We start from the raw sequence: 26,200 nt of genomic DNA, 5'->3' as shown, positions 1-26,200 counted from the left end.
CTCCCTATTGCCACTTATATGAAAACCAGAACTGTAGAGAATATTATTAATAGATGTCCTGTCAAGGGTAATTTAAAAGTTTTCACTGCTTTTGCTGTCCTCCAGCTGTACAGAGATCAGTAGCTCTGAAAGTGTGTGGATTCACCACTTTTCACTCATTTTCCTCTCATTACTCTCATTTCCAGCATTCATCTGCTCTTAGATCAACAACGTCAGAATCAATAAAATTACCACTCAACTTATTATGGTTATTTTTGGCAACATCAATACCAAGCCAAGCTTTCTGCAGCAATTTTCCTCGCTTTTTTTTTTGACATGGGAAAACACAAGTTGGTTATTTTGCTACACTTAGTTATTGCAACAAAGCCAACGACTTTACTTTAATTTTCTTAAAGTAATAAGCATTGTTCAGTTTAGATGTCGGGACAATTTTACAAAACAATCAAAAGCATTTGATAAATCTGTATGGCTTTGTGATTTATAAAATCTTATTACAGAAATGTATTTATCCTGGAAGCAGGAAAGGATCAATGGAGAAAATAATGCATTTAAACAGTTAATGGCTGCTGAAATACACGTAAAATGAGTGTCTTGTTATAAAAATAATGTAAAATCAATTATGGAATGCAGTTAGAAATTTCCATCCACTCATGGTCATGAAAGTCATTCCAATTTGGAGAGTTTAATGATACTGTTAAACCTTCTTTTTCTAGTGTGGGCTGATTTTATAACCTACAGCTTCAATAATTTGCAAACTGAAGAAACGGGGAGTACAAATTTAAACTAGGTGTTAGCTTCCTACCATCTTAACAAGGTTAAGGTCAGACAGAAAAGATTGCCGCCAGTACTGAGCCAGGTTCTGGTTCAGCCAGAAGTTTCTTCCTCTCCACTGTTGCTACGTCGGCATGAGGGATCGATGTAAAGTCAACAACACAACGCAGGCGATCGTCTACTGTCACCACATGCTGTTCCAGGAGGAGTGAATTCTGCAAGTTAATGACTCAATGCAGTCTGTTAAACTAATTTGAATAATGAACTGAACGTAATTCACTATTTGATAACTAGGATTGAAATTGCTTGTTAGTAAAATGTTTCGAGACCATTTCTTTTGTGGATTGGTGCTTTATATAAATGAGCTGAACTTAATTGAAAGATTTTGACCCTAAATCAATTAGAGAAAATGCATTATAAAGGTTGAAATTAAATTACATTTCTTGATATACCTCATGTGTTGACTGTATCTGAATATCCAGGATCTTACTTCCTTGTTTTTAGCCAAATTGAATGGACAGTACCCAAAGTTTTATGCGTAAAGAGAAAAAAGCGCTGTAAAAAAGCATCGCTAGCCTTGACCTCTTTTCCGCAGGCAACAAAAAAGCCATTTGCCATCCTCCCTTTGAAATAAAAAAAAAGCATTGCTTCGAGTGCCAGAAGAGGCAGACCTGATTGTATCTGTGAATAAACAGACCTTTGGCACTGCAATATTAAGATTAAAGGTAAACACTGCAACTGTTTCACTGAGTCCCTCGCACAACAGAGGAGGTGATTCACTCGCTCTCAGTTCAAGGTTCAAGTTGGACCTCTGAGATAGTTTTTTTCTTTTTTTTTAGTTTTTTTTTATCATATATTTGTACTGACAGACAGGGGCCGCCTCACAAAGTCAAGCGAGGACGGTCTTGACAATGTGGGAACACAATGACGAAAAGCCTTTGTCACTCAAGCAAACACCTGGCTGTGATGGGTCTCTAAGCAACTACTGTTAGTGCATGAAAGAAAGGGAAGGGAAACAGCACCTGCTTAATGATGCGCTGGTCGAAACCTGTCTCATATCTCCTGCAGGAAGGAGTAGAGGAGCTGCTCGAGTGGGGAAGCATGTGATTTAAGTCAAGAGGAGTTTTCTTCATTTAGATCCTCGGTGTCTTTTCATGTTGAGCCTTCAGAGCTGTGACGTTGTTGTGAGGGTGGTGTCACGGTGGAGAGAAAAATGGAACTGATAAAACAGGGACAATGATGCACATGAAAGAGGTTGTGTGCAACAAGACCACCCAGCTAAGAATCTTTGGTGAAATTGGGAGTCAACTTTGTTCAGAGCAAAAATAACGCTGATAAAAAAAAAATGAGTCAGAAGGTGCTAAGGAGGTAATTAAGTCTTTTTTTTTTATTTTCTTTGAAGCCGTTCCAAATTCCTCCTTGTTTTTGTGTATAATCTTGTTCGTAATACTTTATGAAATCCTTACCCTGTTGATGAAAACTGCAATAACAGCTTATAAATTAGGTGCTTGTTTTACACTGAGGTCATGCAATGTCTTGGCCAAAGTATTCACACAACATACTTTTTACACATTTACTCATATTGTAATCAAAAACAATGCGAATTTGCTTGATAGAGCAACACAAAGTGATGCATGGAAAATGAGTTGTGCATCTGTATTCAATCCCCTAAATTGATGCTTTTTTTAACCTTTCTGTGTAATTACAGCAGCAAGTGATTTGGAGAATCACTCCAAATCTGTGTTTCTCTTTTTCTCTGCACAAGCTCAATTAGACTGGGTTTGTCAAATTTGTGAGCACCTTTTTTCAAGTATTGCTGTTGATTCTAAATTGCATTTTGTCTGGTTTTTGATCAGACCATGAATGTGCTCTGATCCAATCCCTTCAGTTGTAGCTTTGGCTGTATTTTTAGGGTCATTTTCTAAGTAGATTACAGATCCAAAACAAACATCTTTTGCAGCTTCTAACAAGTTTTCTCCTAAAACTGCCTTTTATTGAGTAAAATTCATCTACAGAACTTCCTCTTCTCTGGTAGATTAAAACATCCATTGCATGATGCCAACACTACCATGGTTCACCAAGGAAATAATACATCCAGGGTGATGTGCAGAGTTAATTTCTTGCTACAAGCCAAAAAATAGCGTTTTGCTCTTACCTGACTGGTACTTGCTGAGGGGCAGCATTCCCATGTCATGATACTGTTCATGCCATTAATACTTTGATTTTTAACATTTCTATGGTAAAAAGGGTATGAAATTTTAGAAAATATGTTCTGCTGGACATTTTGGCAACTTTAATTTGCACAGTGCAAAAAATAAAAGTTTGAAAATTTTTGAGGATTTGGACAGCACAGTTCGCAAAGGTCAGAATCTATATGCTATCGCCTGTGTGCGGATTCATTAGTAATGCAAAAATCACTCAAATTTAAGTAAAGTCTGACAGAAGTTGACTACATATGGTCTGAACCTATCTATCTGCTGGCTGTCATATGTGTTGGCTCAGGCTCTGATGTCACTGAATGAGCAGTGCGGGCTTCCAGTGCGCACCTTCGGGCGCGCAGCGGTGGCACAGCCTGTGAATTGTCCTCTTCCTGCACACTCTGCACAGAAACCTGCTGTTTCTGCTCATATTTTTCTACAACCGATTTTCTGGTCGAGAGTCCTCAAAGAGTCCTAATCAGCCTTGGTTTCTTTCGAAGGAGCTTTTTTTTTTTGAGGGGAAGGAAAGGACTAAAAAGAGGTAAGGTGGTTTTACTCCTGTGTGAAGATGTCCTTGAGCGCGGGGCTTTTGCGCGTAGTTTTTCCTCACAACAAACTGAGACTTGTTTAAATTGAAAATGCTACCTTCTTCCGCCCTAATTAGGCGATTCACTTGTTTTCGGGTGGTGAGTTTGCGCCCAGCAACAGCAGAAGAAGGAGAGCCAGCGTTCAGCACCATGGAGAGCGGCGTGGTGCACATTTTCAAAGAGGACCGCTGTCCCTTGGGCCAGCCGGGGCAGTGCGTCCCGAACTTCACCTGGCAGCCCGGCTTGTCGGACATCTTCAACGACACCCCGAACGGCACCTGGGACGCGGAACCTGAGCCGATGTCACCCATCATCCCCATCATAGTCGCCGTTTACTCGGTGGTGTTTGTGGTGGGCTTGGTGGGCAACTGTTTGGTGATGTATGTCATCATCAGGTGAGTTTGGATGCTTGGTATGCGTGTGTGTGTGTGCGGTTTCTGTGACATGTCAGTAAGTGTCAGGCGCCCCACGTAGCCAACATGCGCGCACAGAGGCGGCGCGTTATTGTGAGACTGATGAGTATCTTTTCAGCGGCAGTCATGAATGCCTTCTGTTTAAGTAATTTCAACTAGTACATCACGTAGCAAAAATAATTGCTTTTTTTCTTTATTTACATATATATTGGATTTTTCTCTGTTTGTCTCTGTTTGTCTCCTTAGTGGGATTGTGGATTTCGACCCTATTGAAACAGTAGCATGTGTTTTCCTTTTTATTCTGTTAATCTTTGAACTACCTTCCAAGCTGTAAGGTTTGTAGAAGCTGCACAGCTTATTTTTCATTAGTAAATGTCATCTGTTCAATTACACGGGAAGTCCTGAGAAGCCCAATGCAAAGCTTTGAATACTGATTCAGATATCAGAAAAAGAGGGATGAAAGGACCGATCTTTATTATATTTTTAATTAAGTGTCCACAAGTTTTACTTTGCGTCAGAATTTCTGCAGGAGAGCTGAACAATTTAATCTAAAATGACGATCCCATCCCTTTATTACACTGATTGTTTTTTACATTAAAAGAAATCCAAGTTGTATCTTACTTACCACAATATTTTCTCAAGAATCAGAATATTGCATCAAAAAAGCACCAAATACAGGCTGTACCTGAGAAATTAATTATGTTTAATAGGAATGTGTACAAACGAGTTGTACAAAGGCAAGAACAGAGTGAAAAAGTTATGCAATGTTGAAATGCCTGCTGGAACTTTCCCAAATAATTAAGTAAATCAATCAAATCAATTTTTATAATAAAAATATTTTGTTTTTTTCTCTGGAATTCTTATGAGTCAAAGTCATACCTAAAGACTGAATAAATATTTTGCACAACTATTCCACCCTGAAAAAAGAGCAACTCAAATGAACAATTTGAAGGCCTAAAATAATACAGCATCCATCATCATAACAGGGAAAACACCAAATTGTATTAAACTCTTTAATTATTTTTAGCTTTTAACAGTGTGCAGTGTAAGTCAGCTACACCATAACTGCCTTTGTACCCCGTGTTTGCATCTTCACCCCCTGCAGATACACCAAGATGAAAACAGCCACCAACATCTACATCTTCAACCTGGCGGTGGCCGACGCCCTGGTTACCACCACTATGCCCTTCCAGAGCACTGACTACCTGCTCAGTTCCTGGCCGTTTGGCGAGGTGGCATGCAAAGTCTTCATCTCCATCGACTACTACAACATGTTCACCAGTATCTTCACCCTGACGATGATGAGCGTGGATCGCTACATTGCTGTGTGTCACCCGGTCAAGGCTCTGGATTTCCGTACGCCAGTGAAGGCAAAGATCATCAATGTGATCATCTGGGTTCTGTCCTCAGCTGCTGGGATTCCTGCCATGGTCCTTGGCAACACCAACACCAACAACGGTACATCAGCTTCAGCTCTATTCTCTATAGTCTTCCTTCGTATTCCAAAAGCCAATCTAAAATATAACTTCTCTCAAGAATATTTGACCCTAATTAGTCTAGCCGACTGCTTCAATTTCTTGAAAAAGATGTTCTTTAATTTTATAAAAGTTTACAAAGGCTTCCAGACTTGACAGGAAAATTATGACATTTATTTTACAGAAAGCTATTAGATCACTGACTCATAATTTCAATCTGACCTCAAAACTTTGCAGTGCTAAGTGATAAATGATTTTACATCTGCACTTTAAGAGTTTTTCAAAAGAATGCACACCCCCTGAATCTGTTCACATTCTGCCACATTATGACCATAAAGACTCAGGAGATTTTTAAGAGATGCACCCCACACTTTTCCATGTTTCATTTGTGAAAGTGAATCACAAAAATTAGGCATAAATATCTTTCCACTTCACAATATGTTCTACCGCATACTTTAAATAATAATAAAATACACAAAAGTTTGTGGTTGTATTATGACAAAATGTGAAAGATTCAAACTTTTGCAGGGCATGGATACCATTGAGGTACCATGTACTTTCGGTCTGTGGTTCCAGACAAGACGTTAGCAGGATGTAAGCTAAACTATACATTAATATAGGGCAGTGGTGCCCAACGTCTGTCCTCAAGGGCCATCCAATGACGGCTCATTAGAAGGCCTAAGAAGAACATTGACATGCTGAAAAGATTGTTACTACCACCACGGAGAGAACTAAAACATGCAGGATGCTGGCCCTCGAGGACCGACTTTGGGCACCCCTGATGTAGGGAATCTACAAGCACAAGGCCTATGTATCAAAAGATAAGAAGTTCAAAATTATAAAACTTTTAGAACATATTTAAAATTGTTGACCGCTGATTTTTTTTTTTTTTTTGTAGAAGACCAAGATTTGAAATCTCTTAAAGCAGAATACTCTGCCTGATTTTGTGTATTTGTAACTGACTCCCTACATGTTCTCTTCTAATTGTTCTGCAACTTTTCCATAACTAACAGGAACCACAGAATGTGCTTTACAGTTCCCTGATCCCTACACCTATTGGGACACCCTGATGAAGATATGTGTTTTCATCTTCGCCTTTGTGGCGCCCCTCATCATCATCACTGTCTGCTACACCCTGATGGTGCTGCGGCTGAAGAGCGTGCGCCTCCTGTCTGGCTCGCGCGAGAAAGACCGCAACCTTCGACGGATCACCCGTCTGGTTCTGGTGGTGGTTGCGGTATTTGTGGTGTGCTGGACCCCCATCCACATCTTCATCCTGGTCAAAGCGTTGTCAGCCAACGTGCCCGAGACCACCGCTGTCATGGCTGCCTACTTCTTCTGCGTGGCGCTGGGCTACACCAACAGCAGCCTCAACCCCATCCTTTATGCGTTCCTGGACGAGAACTTTAAGAGGTGCTTCAGAGACTTCTGCTGCCCTGGAGGGCGGGGTCACGGTGACTGTCACGGGGTGAGCAGAGTGAGGAGCACGCTTCGGGATCACACCTGCGCCACCGAAGGGAGGGGTGACGGGAGACAAGCCAGGCCCGTATGACTAGCCATGAACATGTCCTCCAGGCCGTACCAGAGCTGGGAGGACTCCATTGATCTGTGTTTGACTCAAATCACTACCACAATCTGAGAAGTAGTATCAGTATTGATTAATAAATCCCATGAAAAGACCAAAACCAAGAGTGATTTGACCCCACTTCATCTCATTTATATGAAAACATTTTGTCTAAAATATTGCAGTTATTTCTTAAGTTGGTTTAAGGAAAGAGACTGAATGAAAGCAACATCTCTGCATGTTTTTTTTTTTGTTTTGTTTTGTTTCCAACAGGCTAGGTATGCATTCGATTCATATCAAAATTCAATATTATGATCCTCCCATGAAGTCAGAATTTGAACTTTTGGAAGCAACCTCAACCTGCAAATCCAACATGTCTGAAAATCACAGTCTATTAATTTGCGTTAAAAAATCCAATCAAACTAGCAACAAGGGACCGTAGTATTTGAACTCTGGTAGGGAAATTATTACTACGTTGCTTTAATACACAATTACTGCAGTTTCAGACAGAGAGTAAAAATATATTCCCTAATTATTTTAGGAAAGGCATTAATTGTAAGCATCTTTTCAGCTTATTATCAATAGTTCTTAATTGGTGTTTTTGTGATTTGGAGTACAATATATTTGCCAACTCCTTTTTGACGATACACCTTTGTGAAATATTCAGTATCTCCTTAACGCTGAGAGAACTTCAAGGCTAAAACCAATATGAAGATAGCATATATGTAAAATAAAATACATCCGCACGTGTCTAATGAGCACAAAATTATCTTGCTTGGTGTAAATTTCTGCTTAGCACTTCATCTTTACAGCTTGGTATTTGTGCACTTGTGAATGTGTGATGAATCCTATTATGTGATACTGGAGGGATAATTTAAATATCAATATGCAGACTTCGTTTTAACCACACACATGGGCAGTGTTCTAGAAGGAAACTTTAATAACCACCAACCTCTGAATTTACACAAGCACAGTACTTTTTAGATTGTGTACATAAAATATATTTAATGTCACAAAGCTTGGCTTATATTAGCTGAAATATGCATCCTGCTTTTTTATTGCAAAAAAATCCTTCCTGAGACTTTACTGCCTTGCTTTTTTCTTGAATACAGTAAAACAGTGGTCAGTCTGACTGAATTGAATTGTGTATGTTCTAAAGATTAGCTTCAAAGTTATATTACTGAAGTAGTGCTATTAGGAAGTTGTTATTGTGCCTTGTTTTTGTGCCTTCATTCTTCTATTACTTTTATTTTTACTCATATTTATGATAGTATCTTGTCAAACTATCAGTCTTACAGTTGATATCCCAACTATTTTAGTCAGTGTTGTCTCTCATATTATGTTTCCTTGACATTTTAAAACTTTATTCATGAACAAAAATCTTTTAATTTGAGCTCAGCTCTGGGAGTCAAGCATGCAAAAAGTGCCCCTCGTGTCGCATCTGATATTTCAATGTATATTAGCTTTGGGTGTCAAATGACGCTTTGTAAATGCAGTATTAAGTCAGAATAAATAAGTAAAAAAGTTGGAAATTAGTTTTTTTCCTTTCTTTTTGGCAGTGTGGCTGTTAAAAAAACAAAAATGCAGTTGTTATTCACATCCATATGGGTTCCAAAAAGACACAAATCACCCATGAAATTATTTCTCACCTTACCATGACTGCTTTTTTCTTTCTTTTTTGCATTACTCAATTCAGCTCACATACAATGGCAGCGTTTCCATGGTGAGAATGCTGACTGAAAGACGGTGGCGGTCCAAGGCTTGTTTCATTAATTGTAAGGGACTTTGTGCTGTGGCCTTGCAGAGGAATTTGAAAAGAGAATAAAAACTGTCCCAATCTGACAAATCAAGGTTACGTTAAATCAAAGACGCGAGAAGAAGTTATTCTGAAGGCGTGACACCTGTGCTACACATAAAAATGTCCAGAGAAATTAGTTTAAGACTGGGTTTTTTTCACGATTGAGTCATTATTGCCAAAAAGCCACCCACATTTTTTCAGTTTCTTGTAAGCCACTGAAATGTCAATCCATCTTTGAAAGCAATCACAACAGCAAGATCTGAGTGAGTTGCACAAGTCATGTCACAATTAAAGGGCAAGAAAAAGTATAATTTAAATTAGTTCAAACATGTCATAATTCAAATAAATTATTTCTAATTGGAATTGCTTTTAATGGTTGCAAGGTTTTAAAGTGATCAAAGACATTATGTCTTTGTTCTGTTTTCTTTCAATTCTGTCTATATGACAGATTTATGTAGATAGTTGTGAATGAAGAGCAAAGCATAAGTTGAGCATGACAGTGTGTGGTGTGTAGATTTTGCTGGAATTGCAGGGAGCAGGTAAGCAGTCTTAATTGTTGCAAAAAAAAATTTAATTTAACTTAAAATTGAAAAAAATAATGACAGCAAATGGGAAGCAACATGAAAAATCAACAAGTGGAAACATGGAACCTGACATGTTGCTGTCAGGCAACAGGAAAATTCTTTAAGGAGTGACTGGTGCCAGAGGCCTATAAATAAATCTATCCTGAAGTCGCAAAGCCTGTTGCTGATTATAGAAAACTCTAAAATCAAGGCGCACAGTCAGGGGTTTGTGAGTATCTCCACTCCTGCCTGACACCTCAGGCAGTAACTGGACAACTCCTGGGAAGGAGAGAGTCCAGTACCTGCAGGAGCTTGGATCAAGAGCCCAAGAAGTACGTAGAGGTGAGACCAACTTACCTGAAAGAATAGTGACATTGCACATTCCTAAAACCAGATTACGTCAAGAGGAAGTAGCTTGTCAAAGGCCTGGCCCTCACCTGTTACCCAGCTTGCATGGAATTGGATCCTGATGTTCCTCTCTTATGGTAGTGGGCACAAATAGAGGGTGCTTCCTCTAGCTCCAGAGGCAAACGCTTGATCATTAGGATCACCTGACTTCTCATTCAAAGGCCAATTTGCCCTGGAGAAACCCTACCAGGAGCTGAAGCTCCAGAAAAAAATTCCCCTCTTTATCATATTTATGCGCTTACCCTGGTGTGATGATTCAACAGAAAGTCATACAATCTAAAAAAAAAACAACATAAAATAATACCACTACCAAAGTAAATCTACAAACCTATTCTTTTGTTTTCCTGTTTAGTTATCCCTTTCTGTGCCAAATCTTAAATCTTAATTGTTGTTTATTTTACGTAAGAGAAAATATCCTGAAAGCAAATAAAAATTGACATTGTGTAAAATTGTTAAATCTTGCTCTGACTCTCAGAGTTTGTTCTCTCACTGTGTTCAAGCTGTTAACTGCAGGTTGTTGTTCTAAGCCACCTGTTTGGATAATTAAAAACCTCCACGTCTCCCTTATCCCAAATGTTATTGATATGCTTTAGGGCAACTGACGTTCCTTGCATTACATTGATAAAGTGTAATTTCACAGAAATATACCTCATATGAACAGTCCTGTGTATCCCCTGTTGTATACTGTCATCACCTTGTTTCTTGTGTTTCCACCTGCGAGGGTAACTGTGAAGCTTTTAAACTGATTGAGACAGTTGACATTTCCTTTTCCATCAAGGTTGTGATACAAAAACATGAGTGATGCAGCTAAATGAGCCAGGACTCCAGGCTTGTCAAAAACTTTTTCCATGATAGAGAGTATATTTCATTGATTGGGTCATTCTTTGAGGGTTTTGTTCACAAAGAAATATTTTTTTAAAAATAGTTACTTGACTAAGTGGCTGTACTCAAAAGGGAGCAGATCATTACATAATGTAGATCTGAAACAACTGAATAAGCACTAAAACTCTTTATGCTTTTTAAATAGCACTTGTCAAATATTTTCTCAAGAGAAGAAGAAATTCACTCTGAAATGAACAGTTCGGAAACCTTTGAGATCTTTGGGATTACTGCAGCTGAGTGGTAGACATCACCACTCGGAAGCAAAGCTGGGGGCTAAGAGCTGGACCCCTGCAGAGTTTTTCTTTCACCTCAACAATTTCTCAAATCCATGTTTCTTGGAGCAGCTTATAGTCCTATTGGTGCAATCATTATACAGAGTCAGAAACGGAGAAATGAAATCAATCTGTCCTTGGGTGAATTGATGAAACTGTCAGCTCCAATCACAAAAGATTACAGCATTTTTTTTCTTTTCTCAGTGTATGTCTGTCAAGTTGCATGTGAATTAGCTCTTACATGTAGCGGGCTGCGTAATAGATTCTTGTTCGTGTTAAGAATCCGATAAGCCTCACTTTTCAAAGAGAAAATTGTTCCACATGAGGTGCATGTTGGGTCACTGATTAAAACATAAATTGTGAATGTTTTGCTTAGAAGGATGTTTTGTGCTCCAAAAGAGCAATAAATAAGATTTTTTGGTGATTGGTGTTATTTTTTGTTTCTAAATGCCTCACAAATGTCTTTTTAAATCAAGAGAGCAGTTTGCATGTTACGAACTTGATCTTATAACATTAACATTTGCTTTTGCCATGTCAGTCAAAAGCAACTATATTTCTGAATGCAGTTTGATCATTAACTATAAAACCAATATTCTTTATTTCATTGCTTGATTTATACATTGCAAACACGTTGAACTAGTGCTGTATTTTGTCCATTATGATATGACTGGAAAAGCTCATAGATTTGGTTGCAAGTGTTTGAAGGCAAGATTTGATTTTGTGTCACATTTGAATTATTTTGGCACGGCTAAAGCCTTTTGCAAACAAAATGTTTCTCCACAAGTGCTGCTGTTTAGGCCTGTGTGGTAGTCTTGAAAATCTGAAGCTTGAGTTGACGCCTGCATGAAAGCAATAAAAAAATTGAAAAAAAAAACCTGCAACTGCATCAGAATTCTTATTTTGTGACAATTGTCATAAAACAAGACTAAGCCATTTGACTATCTTGTTCATAAATACGTTGTTGGGACTTAAATTTTGATAACATTTTCATTCATAGCATTTGGTTCTTGATAAATAAACTTTCCATTTTGACTCACTTCTGCAAAGTGGACAGCATGGTTGTGAGTATCAACCATGTTTTGCAGTTTGTACTAGTTGTTTTGAAAAACGCACTAGCTGTTGCGCAAATGTCTAAAAGTGATGTGAGAAATGTATCAAAGCGACAAAAAAATCTGTAATAGTTACTATTTATACAAATATTTACAAATAATAATTCACAATGATATTAAAGAATGTGATTGATAGATGGATAGATCAATCTTGATTAAAGTCTCCATTATATGCCTGCCCCCTCTGCAGAGGAGAACTAACAAAGACTGATGATGGATGATGTCTGTTGGGACAAAAGGGTTTCTTTGAAATCTGCAGTACCTCAGCTCACCGCTGGGCGGCAACATGTAGTCCAGTCTCTTATTGGTCACGATCTCCGCACTAACCAATCATGTCGATTTTGCGTTTGCACCGTTATTTCCGGTCGGCTCCAATGCAGGAATCGTTTCCGTTTGATGCTTATTATTTATTTTAAAGGAAACTAAAAACCTCAAGGTAATTAAAGACTTTGAAAAATGAACAGAATATTCGGACGCGGGAAGCCCAAAGCGCCTCCTCCGAACCTGTCGGACTGCATCAGCACTGTGAGTATTGTCAACATCAGAGGTATTGTTGTTTATGGCTGCTTTATGTGACCAACGACGGCGTTACTTAGCTAACACGGCCACAGAAATGCTGTCAATACTGTGCTAATTACCTCACAGCTTACTGTTAATTATCCCCGCTGACATATAACACAAACAAAGCATCTGCTCTTTTACACCCGAACCTGCTGCGTTAGATATGGAACAATGAATGTGTTTGCTAGCCTCAATTATTTGAAAAGCCTTTACCTCACTGTTACCTCTAATGCAAACACATTCACAAATGCAGGTCATTTTAAACACAGGATGCTGGAAATCATTACCTTCAATTGATCCCATCCTCTTTTAGGTGGATGCCAGGTCAGAGTCCATTGAAAAGAAAGTAGGCAGGCTCGATGCCGAGCTGCTGAAGTACAAAGATCAGCTGAAAAAGATGAGAGATGGGCCCTCAAAGGTATGGAAACGATTTGCTGAAATTGTTCTTCTGAATAAAGGAAAACATGTTGAGTGTTGATGTTTGTTTTTAATCCTGAATGCAGAATATGGTGAAGCAGAAGGCCATGAGAGTCCTAAAGCAGAAGAGAATGTGAGTATACTCAGACTGACATTGGATCTACTTCTCTGCTGCAAATGAATATTTACAACAACTTCATTGACTACATTTAAGGTTCTCAAAATGTGGTACCTGGGCACCATAGTATGGTCATAATAAACTCTTGTAATAATTATTTGCGAGATGAAAACAAATGACAGATGAAAGTGAGTTAGGAACAAGAGCTAGCGGCTGCTTAAACGTGGGTTTTGACAACAGGAGACATTTGTTTTCCACCCACTATTTCCAGGTTAAACTATCTGGTTAAGACCAAGTTACTAAGCCAGTTTACTTCAGAAAAAGGTCCTGGTAGGTAGTAGCACTCAGGAACTCTTGGATGGAGTTTTGTGGCATCAGAGGGCATTTAGGATTGGCTAGCTTTTCATCATTGTAACCTTCAGAATTCAGTCATTTCAGCTTAAATTAGTTTATAATTTGTGTTTTTTGTAATCTTGAACAATGATCAATTTTAAATCAGACTGCTTCACCGGTAATCCCCCCAAACCACCAAATGAACTGTTCACACTCCTGCTGTCAGATCTCCATATTCTTGTACATATTACATATTTGTATCAAAGAAAAACACAATTTCTACAGATGCATATATACACTTGTATTTACAGGGTCTACATTTACTTTTTATTCAAGTGCTAATACACTGCAATTTTCCCCATCGGAGGGCAATTAAAGGATCGTTTTATTTTATTATATTCCAAACAAATGTTTTTAAACTCCAAATAGGAATATAAAAGTATTATAATATTGTTCCTTAAGACATGTTGCTCTGGCTTTAAAAATGTCACCTATACTTATGCAGGTTAACCTCACTGAGATTCCCAACCTCATTTTGAAGAGGGACTTTTTAATAAATCTACACGCCAACTTATATAACACCAGTGAGAAGATGAGTACCAAAAGCAACAACAGACGTCCATTGAAACTTGTCTTTAAATGGCTGTTAAAATTTAACATTTTCAAAGTGTCGCTGTAGGGAGTTTCAGGATGAGGGGACAGCATTTGAGAAGCCGCTTTTGCTTATCTCTGAATGTGACAGATGAAATGGTTAAAAAGTCCTTAAGAAAACAAATTGCGACTGTTTGCGGGATGTAGAACTTGACAAGTAGGATGGTGACAGTGCAAGTTTATTTAAATGTCAAAACATGCTCAGTGGATGGATGAGATGTCTGAAACTTTTGTACCGTTTTTTTCTCTCAGGTATGAAGGTCAAAGGGAGCAGCTGGCCCAGCAGTCATTCAATATGGAGCAAGCTAACTACACAATCCAGACTTTGAAGGACACAAAAACTACAGTAAGAGACTAAAATTGTGAATAAGAAATCTGTCAGGATTAGGGAGGTCCAGATCTGATATTACATTAGAGGTAAAATAAAAATAAAAATTAAGGCCTTGTTTTTTGTTACCAAACTGTTACCAATGACATAAAAGATCCTATCTCTGGTTTAATTGACAAACAGATAGTCGAACAAATCTTTAAAAAGAAAAAGGAAAACAAATATTGTTGTCCTGCGCCATAAACTTTGTGCTCTTGTTTTGGACGTTGTAAAATTTTCATCTGCTTTCTGCTCAGCTCTCACTTTGAGCACAACATGTAAAGCAAGCTACATGACACAGACAGACAGGGAGTTGCAGCAGCCAGTATGGCCTTTGTTCCAATGTGAAAATTATTGTAAAGACTGAAAAACACCAGACTATTCTGGAGATTTTACAATGATGAAATCAACAAATGAACCGAAGAATAGAAGCAAAACAAGAAGTTGTTGTTGAAAATTATCTGCATGTCATTTGCCTTGTCAGATATTTCAGTCATATCATCTATATGGTGTTATGCTGAATACAAGCATAGTTATTCATGAAATGTGAGTGCTAAAGCAAAATGGCCAATCACACACGTTTCTCTGGAAAACTCATTTAACACATATAATTTCCATGCTACAGGCTAGACTAGACTGAGGCTTAAATGAAGAAAGGAGCTCAAACAAACAGTATGCCTATTGTGTCAATGGGAAAATTTAAATATTAGAGTGTAATAATATAATCATTTTGTTTTTTTAATGCATGTAAATTACTTTTAGATTATTAAGTTTAATACATTCAGCCCAACTGACAATAAACACAACGCATTGGTAACCAGCAGTGCTTTTGTAATTGCTATTTTGGTTATCATCCACCCTGCAGGATCTAAACATATGGGTTTAATTTTCTTTTGATTTTACAAATGTTAGTTTTTAATCTTTTTTTATCAGCAATCCTTTGGAAATTGCTCACCAAATTACTTTAAATTCCCATTGTATTTAAAACAATTTAGGCTAGATTAACAATTATAGAAACATTTGGAGGTGAGTTCAGTGAATGATAAAATATTAAAGAAATGGCTCACGTTAAAAACATATGAAGACATCAGAAAGGAAAGGGTCTTGACAGAGAGCCACCTTTGTGACATTAAAACACCAGAGTAGAACCTGCAGCTAAACCTCCAGTCATCTAATCCTGTTTTGTTCTACAGTCCAAAGATCACAGGACACAGATTTGTCTTGACCCGTCTTCTTCTCAACAAGTCCGATTATAGTGGCGGCGACTAAATATACATTCTTCTGCCTGTTTTCTCTCCCCAGGTGGAGGCGATGAAGATCGGTGCAAAGGAAATGAAAAAAGCTTACAAGGACGTCAAGCTTGATCAGATCGATGTATGTTTGGGACACACTCTTCTTCTCCTGTCCTTTGATTGATTCTGTTACAAAAGGCTGCCAACTAGCACAAGGAACATTATGTTCTTTGATACACCAGCAAATATTTTAGGATTTTTAGGAAACAGTAATAAAAAACTAGCAGGCTGGCATGGTTAAACAGCATTTAATGAACAAGAGGAATGTCATTTTTACTTTCCCTCACTAAATTGTGGGTCAAAAAATTGTAAAGGAATGAAGATTTCATTGCTGTAGCTTAACCTCTGATTCAAAATGTTTGAAATATTTACTGTTTAATTTGATCACGTTATGGGAAAACAGTGTTTTTATGACAAATGAAAATACTTTGTACACCCTTGTTTTGCCAGTATATGATTTTACCATTCTGCTCATAAGCATAACACAAGCTTGTGTTCACATCTTCACCATAAGTCTGTGTCTTTCTGTCCTGGTTTTTTCTCCAAAGGGCTGTATACTTTTTAAGAAAGCAACAGAGGGCTAGCAAACAGAAAACCCAGCTGGCAGAAGAGATCCTGCTTGAAACAGGTTATCAGAAAACAGATGGGAAACACACAGCTGGAGACCTCAGCACTTTAAAAAGATGGGACCAGCGGTCAAAGTGGAAATTATTTTTACAATTTTATGACTGTCATTTTTTCTTAAAATGGTTTGAAATTATTCACAGTACTTCTTGAGATGGGTCAGACTTTTCTTGCAGTGGTTTTTACTTAAAAACACAAAGGTATGTTAAGTGTAATTAAGAATTTCAGCAGCATGCAGGGATGCACAGAAAGCTAAGTAAAACTTGAAGAGCAGGTGAAATTTTAATGGACGAGGTGTTGCATTAAAAACAGGGATAGAGCTAATTGGAAATAGCTTCTGTTTCTCATATAACTTTAACTTATTGTTTGTTTCATGTGAAATTTGTTTCTCCGGACTCGCAGGATTTACAAGACCAGCTGGAAGACATGATGGAGGAAGCCGGTGAGGTGCAGGAGTCCCTGAGCCGCAGCTACTGCACTCCAGACATCGACGAGGAGGATCTTGAAGCAGGTATTTTGGGCGAATGGGTATTTCACAATGACTGATCACAGTTAATGAGAGCGAAAGCATCAACAGCAGACTTCCAATTACATGGCACAAGCGATGAGAGAAAATAATATCCTGCAAATCAGTCATGTCTGCCGGCCTCGCTGACAGCAAAAGAAATGAGCCACGTTAAGCAGGACGGGCTGTGCTGAAAATGAACTGATGAAATGAATTGTAAATTTGACTGGAAATGATAATCACGGCTTTCTTAGTTTTCCAAAATAAGCGTGGATTTGAAACTGTTTCAGAGCTGGATGCCCTGGGGGATGAGCTGCTGCTGGATGATGACACCTCCTATTTGGACGAAGCGTCAGCCGCTCCATCTATCCCAGAAGGAATTCCCAGCGACAGCAAGACAAACAAGGTAGCGGTCCAGTTATCACCGCTATCAACGGATCCAGTGTGACATTTAAGCCTCGCAGTGCAGTATCCTCTCCACTGCTTTGTAGAAGTATTACTTGAACCTTTCTGCTTTTTATCACATCACAACCACAAATTTCAATGTTACTTTAATGGATTTTATGCGTTAAACTAATACAAAGTATATGTTAAAATGGAAGGAAAAGGATGTTTGCTTTTTATTTATTTATTTTTTCTAGTAGAAATATGAGTAGGTGTTCCCCTAAATCCACACTGTGGTCTGTTTACGTTATTTTATTCAGAAATTATATTTGAGAAAAAGGGATCTCAAGGACATAAATGTAATAGTTGAGGTCTATGCCCTTTTTTTAAAAATAAATCTCAGTTTAGTAAGATGTGTCTTTTAGGCAGTTTCTGTAAAATAAATGAATTATACAATAATAGAAAACTCTCTGTTTCTCTTTCAGGACGGGGTTTTGGTGGATGAGTTTGGCCTTCCACAGATTCCTGCCTCGTAAACAAAGATGGCATGAAGACGACTGCACTTCAACTGAAAACACTTTTCTATGTAGAGTAACATTTATACATGCAAATCTGTTGGATATGAACACACTACTCTTTTGAAGCTGCCCTGGTGTTGGATTGTTACTACTATGGTTACTACTACCATGTTAGCATGTGGCCTTTAAAAACAGTATTCACCATCGTTTTCGACCTGTTGTCCTCACCAATTTTTTGGTTTTGTTCATGACTTATTATTAATTTATTTGTCTATTTATGAGCTTTGTGTCTCGGTTAAGTCCTTACAGTTGGTTTTGAGTTCTCCAAGGTGGAGCTGATTTCCTCGCTCTGCTTGTTTAAAATATCTGCAGGGGTACTTGAAACGTGCAAAATAAATGATGTCTTTTATCTTAGCATTGTGTTTGTAATTTATTGATAATAATTGTATTGTTTTTGTCTCTGTAGGGGTTTGTCTCTTCTTTATTAGGGACAGTTTTCCTGCTGAACTACCCTTCAACTTATTTACCAAGTAATACAATATAGAAATACAATGAAAAATTAAAAACAAGTGTTGAAACCAATGTTTAGATAGCATTCATAAATATGCTTTTGCACTGATCTGATCATCATATGATTACTGATCATATCCCGCAAAACCTGTCTTCTTCTTTTGAATTATTTTGTGACCTACAGCTATATCCCATGAATGTATTCTGTTTGTGCAAGCTATTGCAAAACCTTTGGAAAGAAAATTTGGACTTCTCAAGGGAAAAAAAAGATACACTTTTGTAGAAATACTGTTACATCCTGGAACATTTTATTCTGGTGTTGGAGATTACAAAATCAACGGAAAGCTAATGACAAAGCAAACTTTTGGAGGAAAATATTTAAGCATTCACTATGTTCTGCAAAGGTTTCTTCTTTTGCAGAAGCTAGCAAAATGTTTTAATTTGTTTAATATTTTGCAGAGATCCAGAGTTACTTTTACAAAATCCGCAAAAAATAAAAATAAATAGCCCAAGCTATATAAATATGTAATAAAAACATGTTTTTCCGTATATGTCTTTTGCAAGGCTCAGTATTTTAGCTCATTGCAAGGTTAAAAAACAAAAATGTTGAGAGCAGTCTGCTTATAAAAATCACAGGGAAAAAGAATAAAGGCTGGTAAAACAAACATTTTGTGACTGCTCAGTTTTGACAATTTATCAATATCTGAATTTGACATTTAATAATTTTTCTCAGTCTTTAACCCTCTGATGCGTGAGTGACTGACTGTACAGTTTTCCATGACTGGGTCTTTTTTTGACTTTTTTGGTTACAATCAGTGTGTTTTTATGCTACTTTTGTCATTTTGATTCAAAATAATGTTTTGTATAATACTTTCTACTGAGTTTTATTTCACACAAGAATTATTTCATTTTTGAAATATTTTCATTTTTCATTTAAAATGTTTTTAGAACAATTTGTAGAACATTTGTGACAATTTGTAGAAAATTTTTTAAACTAGCTAATCAAGCTAGCTAACATTACTGTCTGTATTCTATGTGTATCACGCATGTGAGTGTATGTATGTGTGTGCAATTATTTATCCATCCAGCCATCCATCCATCCATCCATCCATCTTCTTCCGCTTATCCGGGGCTAGGTCGTGGGGTCAGCAGCCTAAGTAAGGAGGCCCAGACTTCGCTCTCCTCAGCCACTTGTTCCAACTCCTCCGGGGGAATCTCAAGACATTTCCAGGCCACCTGGGAAACATAGTCCCTCCAGCGTGCCCTGGGTCTTCCCCGTTTCTCAAAAAAAAAAAATTCCTGACAAAGATTCCCATTCAATTCCATAGGACATGAATGCGGGCCATTTTTGACCCCCTCACGGAAGAAAGGGGTAGTAATATAAAACATGCTATTTCTTAAAAGCAAATTAAAAAGGTAAATTAAAAATTTGAATTGCATGATATCAGTAACATATTTTTTGAAGAATACCTGGAATATGAAGTGATGAAAACTTTTCATTACAAAGATATTGCAAAAAAGATGACCTCACTGGGTCAAAAAGGACCCACTTACACTTCAGAGAGTTAATGAAGTAGTGGTCAGTACTTAATGGTAAAGTTGTTACCACCAAATTTTGTTTTACTTTCCAGAAAAGTGCGACTCTGGTGGGACTCGAACCCACAACCTTTGAATCTCTTCTCTAGAGTTTTGCTAGAAGTCCAATGCGCTATCCATTGCGCCACAGAGCCAGTTGGAGAAACTGTGTCAGATCTCCCGGGTGATCGCACATGTACTTTTTGGCACTATGTTTATAAATATATTTAACAATAATAAAACCTTATGATCAGTATTTTGAAGAGTTAATTTTCCTATGTATGTACTTTTATATAAAAATATTTTTATAAAGACATATAATTAAATAAACAAGTGCTTCCGGTGTTCACCGGAAATGTTCGCAGTTAGCAACAGTTAGCTGTATTATCGTTGTATGTGAGGACGGAATCTAGAACGCAACAATGTCAGCGCAAACAATCACTGTGACTGTCGCATACGGTAAAACTCTTCTACATTATAACGTTAAGTTTGTCATTAAATGATTGTTTTAGTTGTTTTTTTAGTGTGGTTAGGTGCGAGGTGATGCTAAGCTGATGTATCTCATTACAATTCATATTTGAATGGGGTTATCACATTTTAAACATTCAAAATCAAAGAAAACAGATCCAGTAAATTGGTTAGTTTCAACTAAATTAACTACAGCTAGGGGTTGATTGAAATCGGTGTTTTATATTTATTTTTGTTCTAAACTGCATTGTTATTTTAACAGTTGTGTATGTTTTAAATAAGTCACTATTAATGTGACATGTTTAGAATACATTTTGTCACGTTATGATGTACAAAACCATCTTAATCGAGCAACATAGACGTGATTTGTTTTGTCGCTGATGTTTATGCTAGCAGTACTATTTAAAAAGTAAAAGGATAACACCATGCAGCTTCCAAGGATTTGAGTCTTTTACCTCATGTTTTGCTATACTTTATCCATTTTTCTCAGGCCAGCATTTAAAACAAGCACACAATGACGGAATGTATTTTTAAATACTAGTGTAGCTTACCCTCATTGCTAAGCAAAACCTAAAATAAAAATAACAAGTAAAAATATTTTTAAATAGTAACTTTTTGTACTATTGTTATTAATTTGTAGTTACTTAAAATCTCTCATGAATCAAAAATAATCAAAAGCAAAACAAAGTCATTTATTGTTATTGACAACAATAATTTCCAATTCAAAATCTCAACTTACTGATGAAACAATGATCACACTTTTAGGTAGTGGTGCTAATATTTTCTCAAATTCAGTTTAATTTTCCTTTTCAGGATCAACTAAACACAGCATCACACTAACAAGTCAAGAGGACGGAACGGAGCCCACTGTTAAAGACTTGTCAGATGCTCTTAATGAAGCTACTGGTGTCCCACCGGCCTCACAGAAACTCATTTTTAAAGGTAAGCTATCACTGAACTCAGAAGTGAACTTGAATTTTCTGTTTAATCTCTAACACCAAATTTTGCAGGAAAGTCTCTGAAGGACATGGAAGCGAGTCTCTCCAGCTGTGGAGTAAAAGAGGGCTGCAAACTCATGATGATTGGAAAGCGGGTGAGGACTTTACGTGCACCATGTCTGGTGTCTGATGGTGTGTAAATAAGGAGATACTCACTGTAATCTGCAAACAAACAGAACAGCCCAGAGGAAGAGGCTGAACTAAAGAAGCTGAAAGAAATTGAAAAGTCTGTGGAGCAGACAGCTAAGAAACTGGAGGCGGTAGATGGGGAATTAACTGGATTAAAGAATGTAAGCAGTCAGTTACGGCATGGTAACTTTTGTTTACTAATCATTGTTGTCAATAACATGTCTTTCAGTCTATTGTCAACATCAATATTTCTTTGCTCTTTCTTTCTTTAGGGCTTCCTTGCAAAAGACCTCCAGGCAGAAGCGCTGAGTAAACTAGATCACAGAGTAAAAATAGCAGCTGAGCAGTTCATGAAAATCCTGGAGCAGATAGATGCCATGGTAATCTGTTCTGCTATTTTGTATTCATGTGGTGTTTTTCTATTATTATTATTGTGACTTGTATGACCTAATATTACCATCTTCTCTTTTAAGGCCATCCCAGAAAATTTTGCCGACTGCAGAACAAAGAAGAAGGGTCTTGTGAAAGCAGTGCAGGTTAGCCTATCTGCAGTTTTGTGTTTTTTTTTCCCTAAAAGGCACATTCATGTTTTATTGAAAACAGTCTTGATAAAAAAAATAACTACAATCATTGTATATTTCTAGGATTTTCTGGCTCAGTGCGACAGGATTGAGGCTTGTATATCAGACCACCTATCAAAGATCCAGTCTAAAAACCTGGCTCTGGCAGAGTAATCAACTCTCCTATGTTTTGTGCTTTAAGTTGCTCTGTGAGCAATGCAAAGGTCTCAGAGTGCTTCAAGTAAGAAGCAGATCCTACTTTATTTATTGTGAAGAGGGTGCTGTATGGGACAAACAATCAATCATTTGAAAACATGGGCTGTTGGTTATCAACATTGGTGTCTGAATACAGACTGGACCTCTGCAGTGTGTGTGCTTTCTACCATAACACTCCAGTCTTGTTCAAGATTGAGGTCGATTCTACAGGGGCTTGCACCCATTCTGTAACAGCAAAGGCATTTGTGGTTTATATTCATTTTTCAGGCGTTAGATGTGTACTTGAGGTCAAGGCCACATTTATGTTGCGTTCTTTCATCCTCTGTCCCTACTTCTACTTGAAATCAAGAGGTCAAAAAGTAATCTGGGACTCAAATATTTTTCAGAATCAACTTTCCAAAGTTCTCAGTCTTGTTTTGTCAAATTTGAAGAATTCTTCATACAAGTTTTAGCAGTTGAATATAGAATATTTTCCATTTTGTCTTTTTACGCCATTGATCCAGACTTGAAAGATACCAAAATTAATGTGTCTACTTTTTCAGATTGCGTAGGAACGTAATCATCACAGTAGGAAATGTTAAGAACACTGAACCTGGATGCAGCTGTCATTAATGTAGTTATATTGAATATTGTTGAAGTTGGGTGCTTACATGTTTAATACTCCAATCATCACGTAAATGAGATGTGTCGTCATTGGACACAAGAACACACAAACGAAGGCAAATGATCCCAGGTCTTATCATGGCTGGTACTTTTAAAGTTTGGGAAATTTTCCCAGAAGCCTTCCTAAATCTGTAGGTTAGTCAGGTTCATTCACTCGAATGTAGGTGCATATATAAAGTAATCCCAGGATACATGAAAGCGTTTTTTGTTTTAGTACAAAAAGGAGAATACTTAAATTTGGGATTTTTAAAGCAATTGTTACTAAACTTTCAGAACTTTTCTTAAGTACACAAAAAACTTATTTGGGGTTTTGACTGTAGATTTTAAACATGTAAGCCTGCTGCTTAATGCATCAAAAAGGAAATCATTGAAACTACACCCACTGTCAACAACACTGCCCACTATGGGCAGAATTAGTTCTTCATTTGTACGTGCATTGTTATTCCACATAAAGAAATCCTGAGTCACCTGCAGTTTTGGTCAAATTTATTGTCTTCTTTTGTAGAATGGAAAGACAAGTCATAAGCATCTGCCTTTGTTTTGAAATAAAATGTTTTGAAAAATGATCAGAGATTCTGTCACTGGTATCAGAACACAATTTAATGTCAAAACATTCCTACAAAAACACAAGTTATTTAGTCTTAAGTAAACACCTCGTGTCAGTTTATTTCCAGCTTTCTCCACGAGGGTCCTTTCCTACATAATTGGACCCTGAAATGTTGTCAAAGATGTGCAAAATGAGCTCTGAAATAAAGATTAGAAGGGGACCCAGAGGTCCAGGAAGCAGCTTAAACAAATGACCTTCAACAGACTATACCACAGAGAAGCTTTTTCATGAGCCAAACTAAGGATATAGCTGATCTAAATAAAATATTAACCCGTTTTAAGATGCAAATGAAGTAGATAATGAACCTCAACAGGAACATCCCCCGTCACTAATCGTCCTTGTCCTTGGCGCCATGTTTTAAAATACGTGTGAAAGCTACATAGTTGAAGTTGCCCTTCTTGTCAATCGGCGCCTCGCGGAAGAGCTCATCCACTTCTTCGTCGGTGAACCTGTCGCCCATGGTGGTGAGCAGCTCCCGCAGGTACTCCTCCTGGATCACACCTGAGAGGAGAAAACAGGTTGAAATGTTATTGATTTCCTCACTTTGTAGACAGGGAAGTGAAAATGCGGTTCGGTGAAAGTTCAACATACCTGCGCCCTCTTCATCGAAGCAGCCAAACGCATTGCGAATCACGTCCTCTGGATCAGTGCCGTTCAGCTTTTCTCCAAACATGGTCAGAAACATGGTGAAGTTAATTGGGCCAGGGGCTTCATTCATCATGGTCTCCAGGTACTCATCAGTAGGATTTTTACCTGGCAAATGTTAAACAAAACAAAAGGTTAATGTTGCTCTGCCTTAGTCCCATATTTAAACTTGAATGGCTTTACAAAATGAAATAGTACATCGTGATTTTAAATATTTTTTATTCTTATGTTGGAAAATGCCTTTATCAAGAGTTTTATTATTGATCAGCTGAACAGGAATATCTGTGATTACAAATGTCACCTAATGAGGCGAGCATGTCATGGAGATCTTCTTTGTCAATAAATCCGTCTCTGTTTTGGTCGATCATGTTAAAAGCCTCTTTGAACTCCTGGATCTGAGACTGATCGAACATGGCAAACACATTGGAGGTGGCCCGCTGGGGACGCTTCTTGGTGTTCTTCCCCTTGGCCCTTTTACTCGACATGCTGCCGTCTGGTGGCTCCCTCTCTACCTGTAATGGAGACAACGGTGTAGCCGTCAGCCTGGGCTGGGCAGCAATATGAAATCTTTTAACTCAATTAACTACCTCTAGAGGCAGATAGATGACAAAATTACTATCTATGAAGTAGTAAGTCACAAAAAGTTTTATTTTGTAAAAATACTTTTTACAGAGCTGACAAGCTGGGCTTTATTTATAGTTGCAAGAATCCACACATTTTCCAGAATTCTTAGTCCATGTTTGGTCTTTTTCAAAGTATAATGCAAAGATTCAAGATGGATGGAAAACATACAAAAACAAATTGACAAGATGGGTAAACAGAAAAAACGGACAGATGAATGGGCAAACCAAAGTAAGTAAGTAGAAGTAAATTGATGGATGGGTGATGGACAGCTGAATGGAGGCTGAGAAAGATGGTCAGATCTGGAAAACTACACACAGTTGGATAAAAAAAAAAGTTTGAAAACTTTTCATATTCTGTTTACTTTATCCAGACCTCGCTGTAAGCATATAAGGTATTGTTTACTTGACTATTACAATTTTCCATCAAAAGTATGAGATCCTACAGCCTGTTTTATTTAATTTCAGAGTGAAACTCCCACTGAAAACTGGAGGTGAAGGCAACTGGTAGACCGCATTCAAAGGACGTAGGAAATTTAGCAGTCAATGTAAAATACATGAATTCCCATCTTGCAGAACCTCTTCATAATCACATATTGACATATACATATTTTTGTAAAAACGTTTTTTTTATTTTTTCAGATGTAATATAATCATATTTATGCAAGTTATTTGTGTTGTTATTAAAGATCATCAGAACATATTATGCTAGCGCTACTGTGCCAAACGTAAAATACATTAAATAAACCAAGTCTTTAATTCTGGGGGTATATATACTGACACTTCTCCTCTGCAATAATCCATGTACAACCCAGCATGCTTTCCGTATATAACATAATTTAATCAAAACATATTAGCCATCTCCTCTGACCTACATAACAGTTAGCTTCAGAATAGTAGCTACAACGAAGTCAAAGAGAAAATATATTGCTTGTTCTTAAATCCAATAGGTTTCGTGAGCGTTCTTTGGACGGAAAATGATTGACCCACCTTAGAAAAAATGCAAAATGTGTAGAAAAATAGCTGTACATAAAGCTATCAGCACATCCCACCGTCAGAGCTGGAAAGAACCAACTATCTGGAATGTTCCATTCATTCCGAATCGTCCCCATTACTTTAGGTTAACATTAGAAAAAAAATGTAACAAATAAATGATTATCTATAGTGATAGAAGGGAATGCATTTTCTGAAGTTAACAAAGTAGAGCCATGATAAAGTGTTTTGTCATAATGTTTAGCATTACTATTTTCCACCACTAGGTGGCAGCAATGCTATGTGTTTTAGTAAACTTGTTTTAAGCAGTCATAGCTTTTAGACTTCTTCACACATCCAAGTGAAAGAAGAAATATACATTTTTGTGATCCAAATGTATGATGCAACATAGCTTAATGTTAAATGC

General features: G+C 37.5%; 4 protein-coding genes and 1 non-coding gene across 5 annotated transcripts; 3 read left to right on the top strand and 2 right to left on the bottom strand.

The window, feature by feature from the left end:
- Positions 1 to 3,282: 3,282 nt before the first annotated feature.
- On the top strand, positions 3,283 to 8,540 carry oprk1 (opioid receptor, kappa 1). The gene is made up of 4 exons (XM_028019657.1): positions 3,283 to 3,510; positions 3,634 to 3,951; positions 5,075 to 5,427; positions 6,458 to 8,540. Exons 2-4 carry the CDS (start codon positions 3,707 to 3,709, stop codon positions 6,994 to 6,996), a joined length of 1,137 nt encoding a protein of 378 aa, XP_027875458.1. The 5' UTR covers positions 3,283 to 3,510; positions 3,634 to 3,706; the 3' UTR covers positions 6,997 to 8,540.
- Positions 8,541 to 12,496: 3,956 nt separating this feature from the next.
- Positions 12,497 to 18,224, top strand: chmp5a (charged multivesicular body protein 5a). The gene is made up of 8 exons (XM_028021800.1): positions 12,497 to 12,565; positions 12,915 to 13,019; positions 13,105 to 13,151; positions 14,373 to 14,466; positions 15,790 to 15,861; positions 16,806 to 16,914; positions 17,199 to 17,314; positions 17,778 to 18,224. The coding sequence occupies exons 1-8, from the start codon at positions 12,497 to 12,499 to the stop codon at positions 17,826 to 17,828; spliced, it is 663 nt and encodes a 220-aa protein (XP_027877601.1). The 3' UTR covers positions 17,829 to 18,224.
- Positions 18,225 to 19,958: 1,734 nt separating this feature from the next.
- On the bottom strand, positions 19,959 to 20,050 carry trnar-ucu (transfer RNA arginine (anticodon UCU)). Its single transcript is given in 2 exon segments — positions 19,959 to 19,994; positions 20,014 to 20,050. It is a non-coding gene; the product is annotated as a tRNA-Arg (tRNA).
- Positions 20,051 to 20,244: 194 nt separating this feature from the next.
- Positions 20,245 to 23,495, top strand: bag1 (BCL2 associated athanogene 1). The gene is made up of 7 exons (XM_028020715.1): positions 20,245 to 20,354; positions 21,177 to 21,305; positions 21,374 to 21,456; positions 21,538 to 21,651; positions 21,763 to 21,870; positions 21,964 to 22,026; positions 22,135 to 23,495. Exons 1-7 carry the CDS (start codon positions 20,318 to 20,320, stop codon positions 22,222 to 22,224), a joined length of 624 nt encoding a protein of 207 aa, XP_027876516.1. The 5' UTR covers positions 20,245 to 20,317; the 3' UTR covers positions 22,225 to 23,495.
- On the bottom strand, positions 23,401 to 25,929 carry myl12.2 (myosin, light chain 12, genome duplicate 2). Its single transcript, XM_028020717.1, has 4 exons — positions 25,792 to 25,929; positions 24,483 to 24,693; positions 24,128 to 24,289; positions 23,401 to 24,037 (listed from the first exon to the last, which is right to left on the bottom strand). The coding sequence occupies exons 2-4, from the start codon at positions 24,664 to 24,666 to the stop codon at positions 23,865 to 23,867; spliced, it is 519 nt and encodes a 172-aa protein (XP_027876518.1). The 5' UTR covers positions 24,667 to 24,693; positions 25,792 to 25,929; the 3' UTR covers positions 23,401 to 23,864.
- Between the last annotated feature and the right edge of the window lie 271 nt (positions 25,930 to 26,200).

Source organism: Xiphophorus couchianus, chromosome 6 (genome assembly GCF_001444195.1).
Source record: "Xiphophorus couchianus chromosome 6, X_couchianus-1.0, whole genome shotgun sequence".
Lineage (NCBI taxonomy): Eukaryota > Metazoa > Chordata > Actinopteri > Cyprinodontiformes > Poeciliidae > Xiphophorus > Xiphophorus couchianus.
The sequence above is the reverse complement of the archived record's forward strand: the minus strand, read 5'-3'. Positions and strand labels throughout refer to the sequence as shown.

Excerpts from the sequence above, each read along its gene's own strand:
- oprk1 (XM_028019657.1), top strand. The coding sequence starts at position 3,707 with ATGGAGAGCGGCGTGGTGCACATTTTCAAAGAGGACCGCTGTCCCTTG. Across the intron at positions 3,952-5,074 it reads GTGATGTATGTCATCATCAG|ATACACCAAGATGAAAACAG; the intron begins GTGAGTTTGGAT and ends CACCCCCTGCAG. Across the intron at positions 5,428-6,457 it reads CAACACCAACACCAACAACG|GAACCACAGAATGTGCTTTA; the intron begins GTACATCAGCTT and ends CATAACTAACAG.
- chmp5a (XM_028021800.1), top strand. The coding sequence starts at position 12,497 with ATGAACAGAATATTCGGACGCGGGAAGCCCAAAGCGCCTCCTCCGAAC. Across the intron at positions 13,020-13,104 it reads TGAGAGATGGGCCCTCAAAG|AATATGGTGAAGCAGAAGGC; the intron begins GTATGGAAACGA and ends TCCTGAATGCAG. Across the intron at positions 17,315-17,777 it reads GCGACAGCAAGACAAACAAG|GACGGGGTTTTGGTGGATGA; the intron begins GTAGCGGTCCAG and ends TTTCTCTTTCAG.
- bag1 (XM_028020715.1), top strand. The coding sequence starts at position 20,318 with ATGTCAGCGCAAACAATCACTGTGACTGTCGCATACG. Across the intron at positions 20,355-21,176 it reads CACTGTGACTGTCGCATACG|GATCAACTAAACACAGCATC; the intron begins GTAAAACTCTTC and ends TTTCCTTTTCAG. Across the intron at positions 21,871-21,963 it reads TGGAGCAGATAGATGCCATG|GCCATCCCAGAAAATTTTGC; the intron begins GTAATCTGTTCT and ends TTCTCTTTTAAG.
- myl12.2 (XM_028020717.1), bottom strand. The coding sequence starts at position 24,666 with ATGTCGAGTAAAAGGGCCAAGGGGAAGAACACCAAGAAGCGTCCCCAG. Across the intron at positions 24,290-24,482 it reads TGACATGCTCGCCTCATTAG|GTAAAAATCCTACTGATGAG; the intron begins GTGACATTTGTA and ends AACATTTGCCAG. Across the intron at positions 24,038-24,127 it reads CTTCGATGAAGAGGGCGCAG|GTGTGATCCAGGAGGAGTAC; the intron begins GTATGTTGAACT and ends TTCTCCTCTCAG.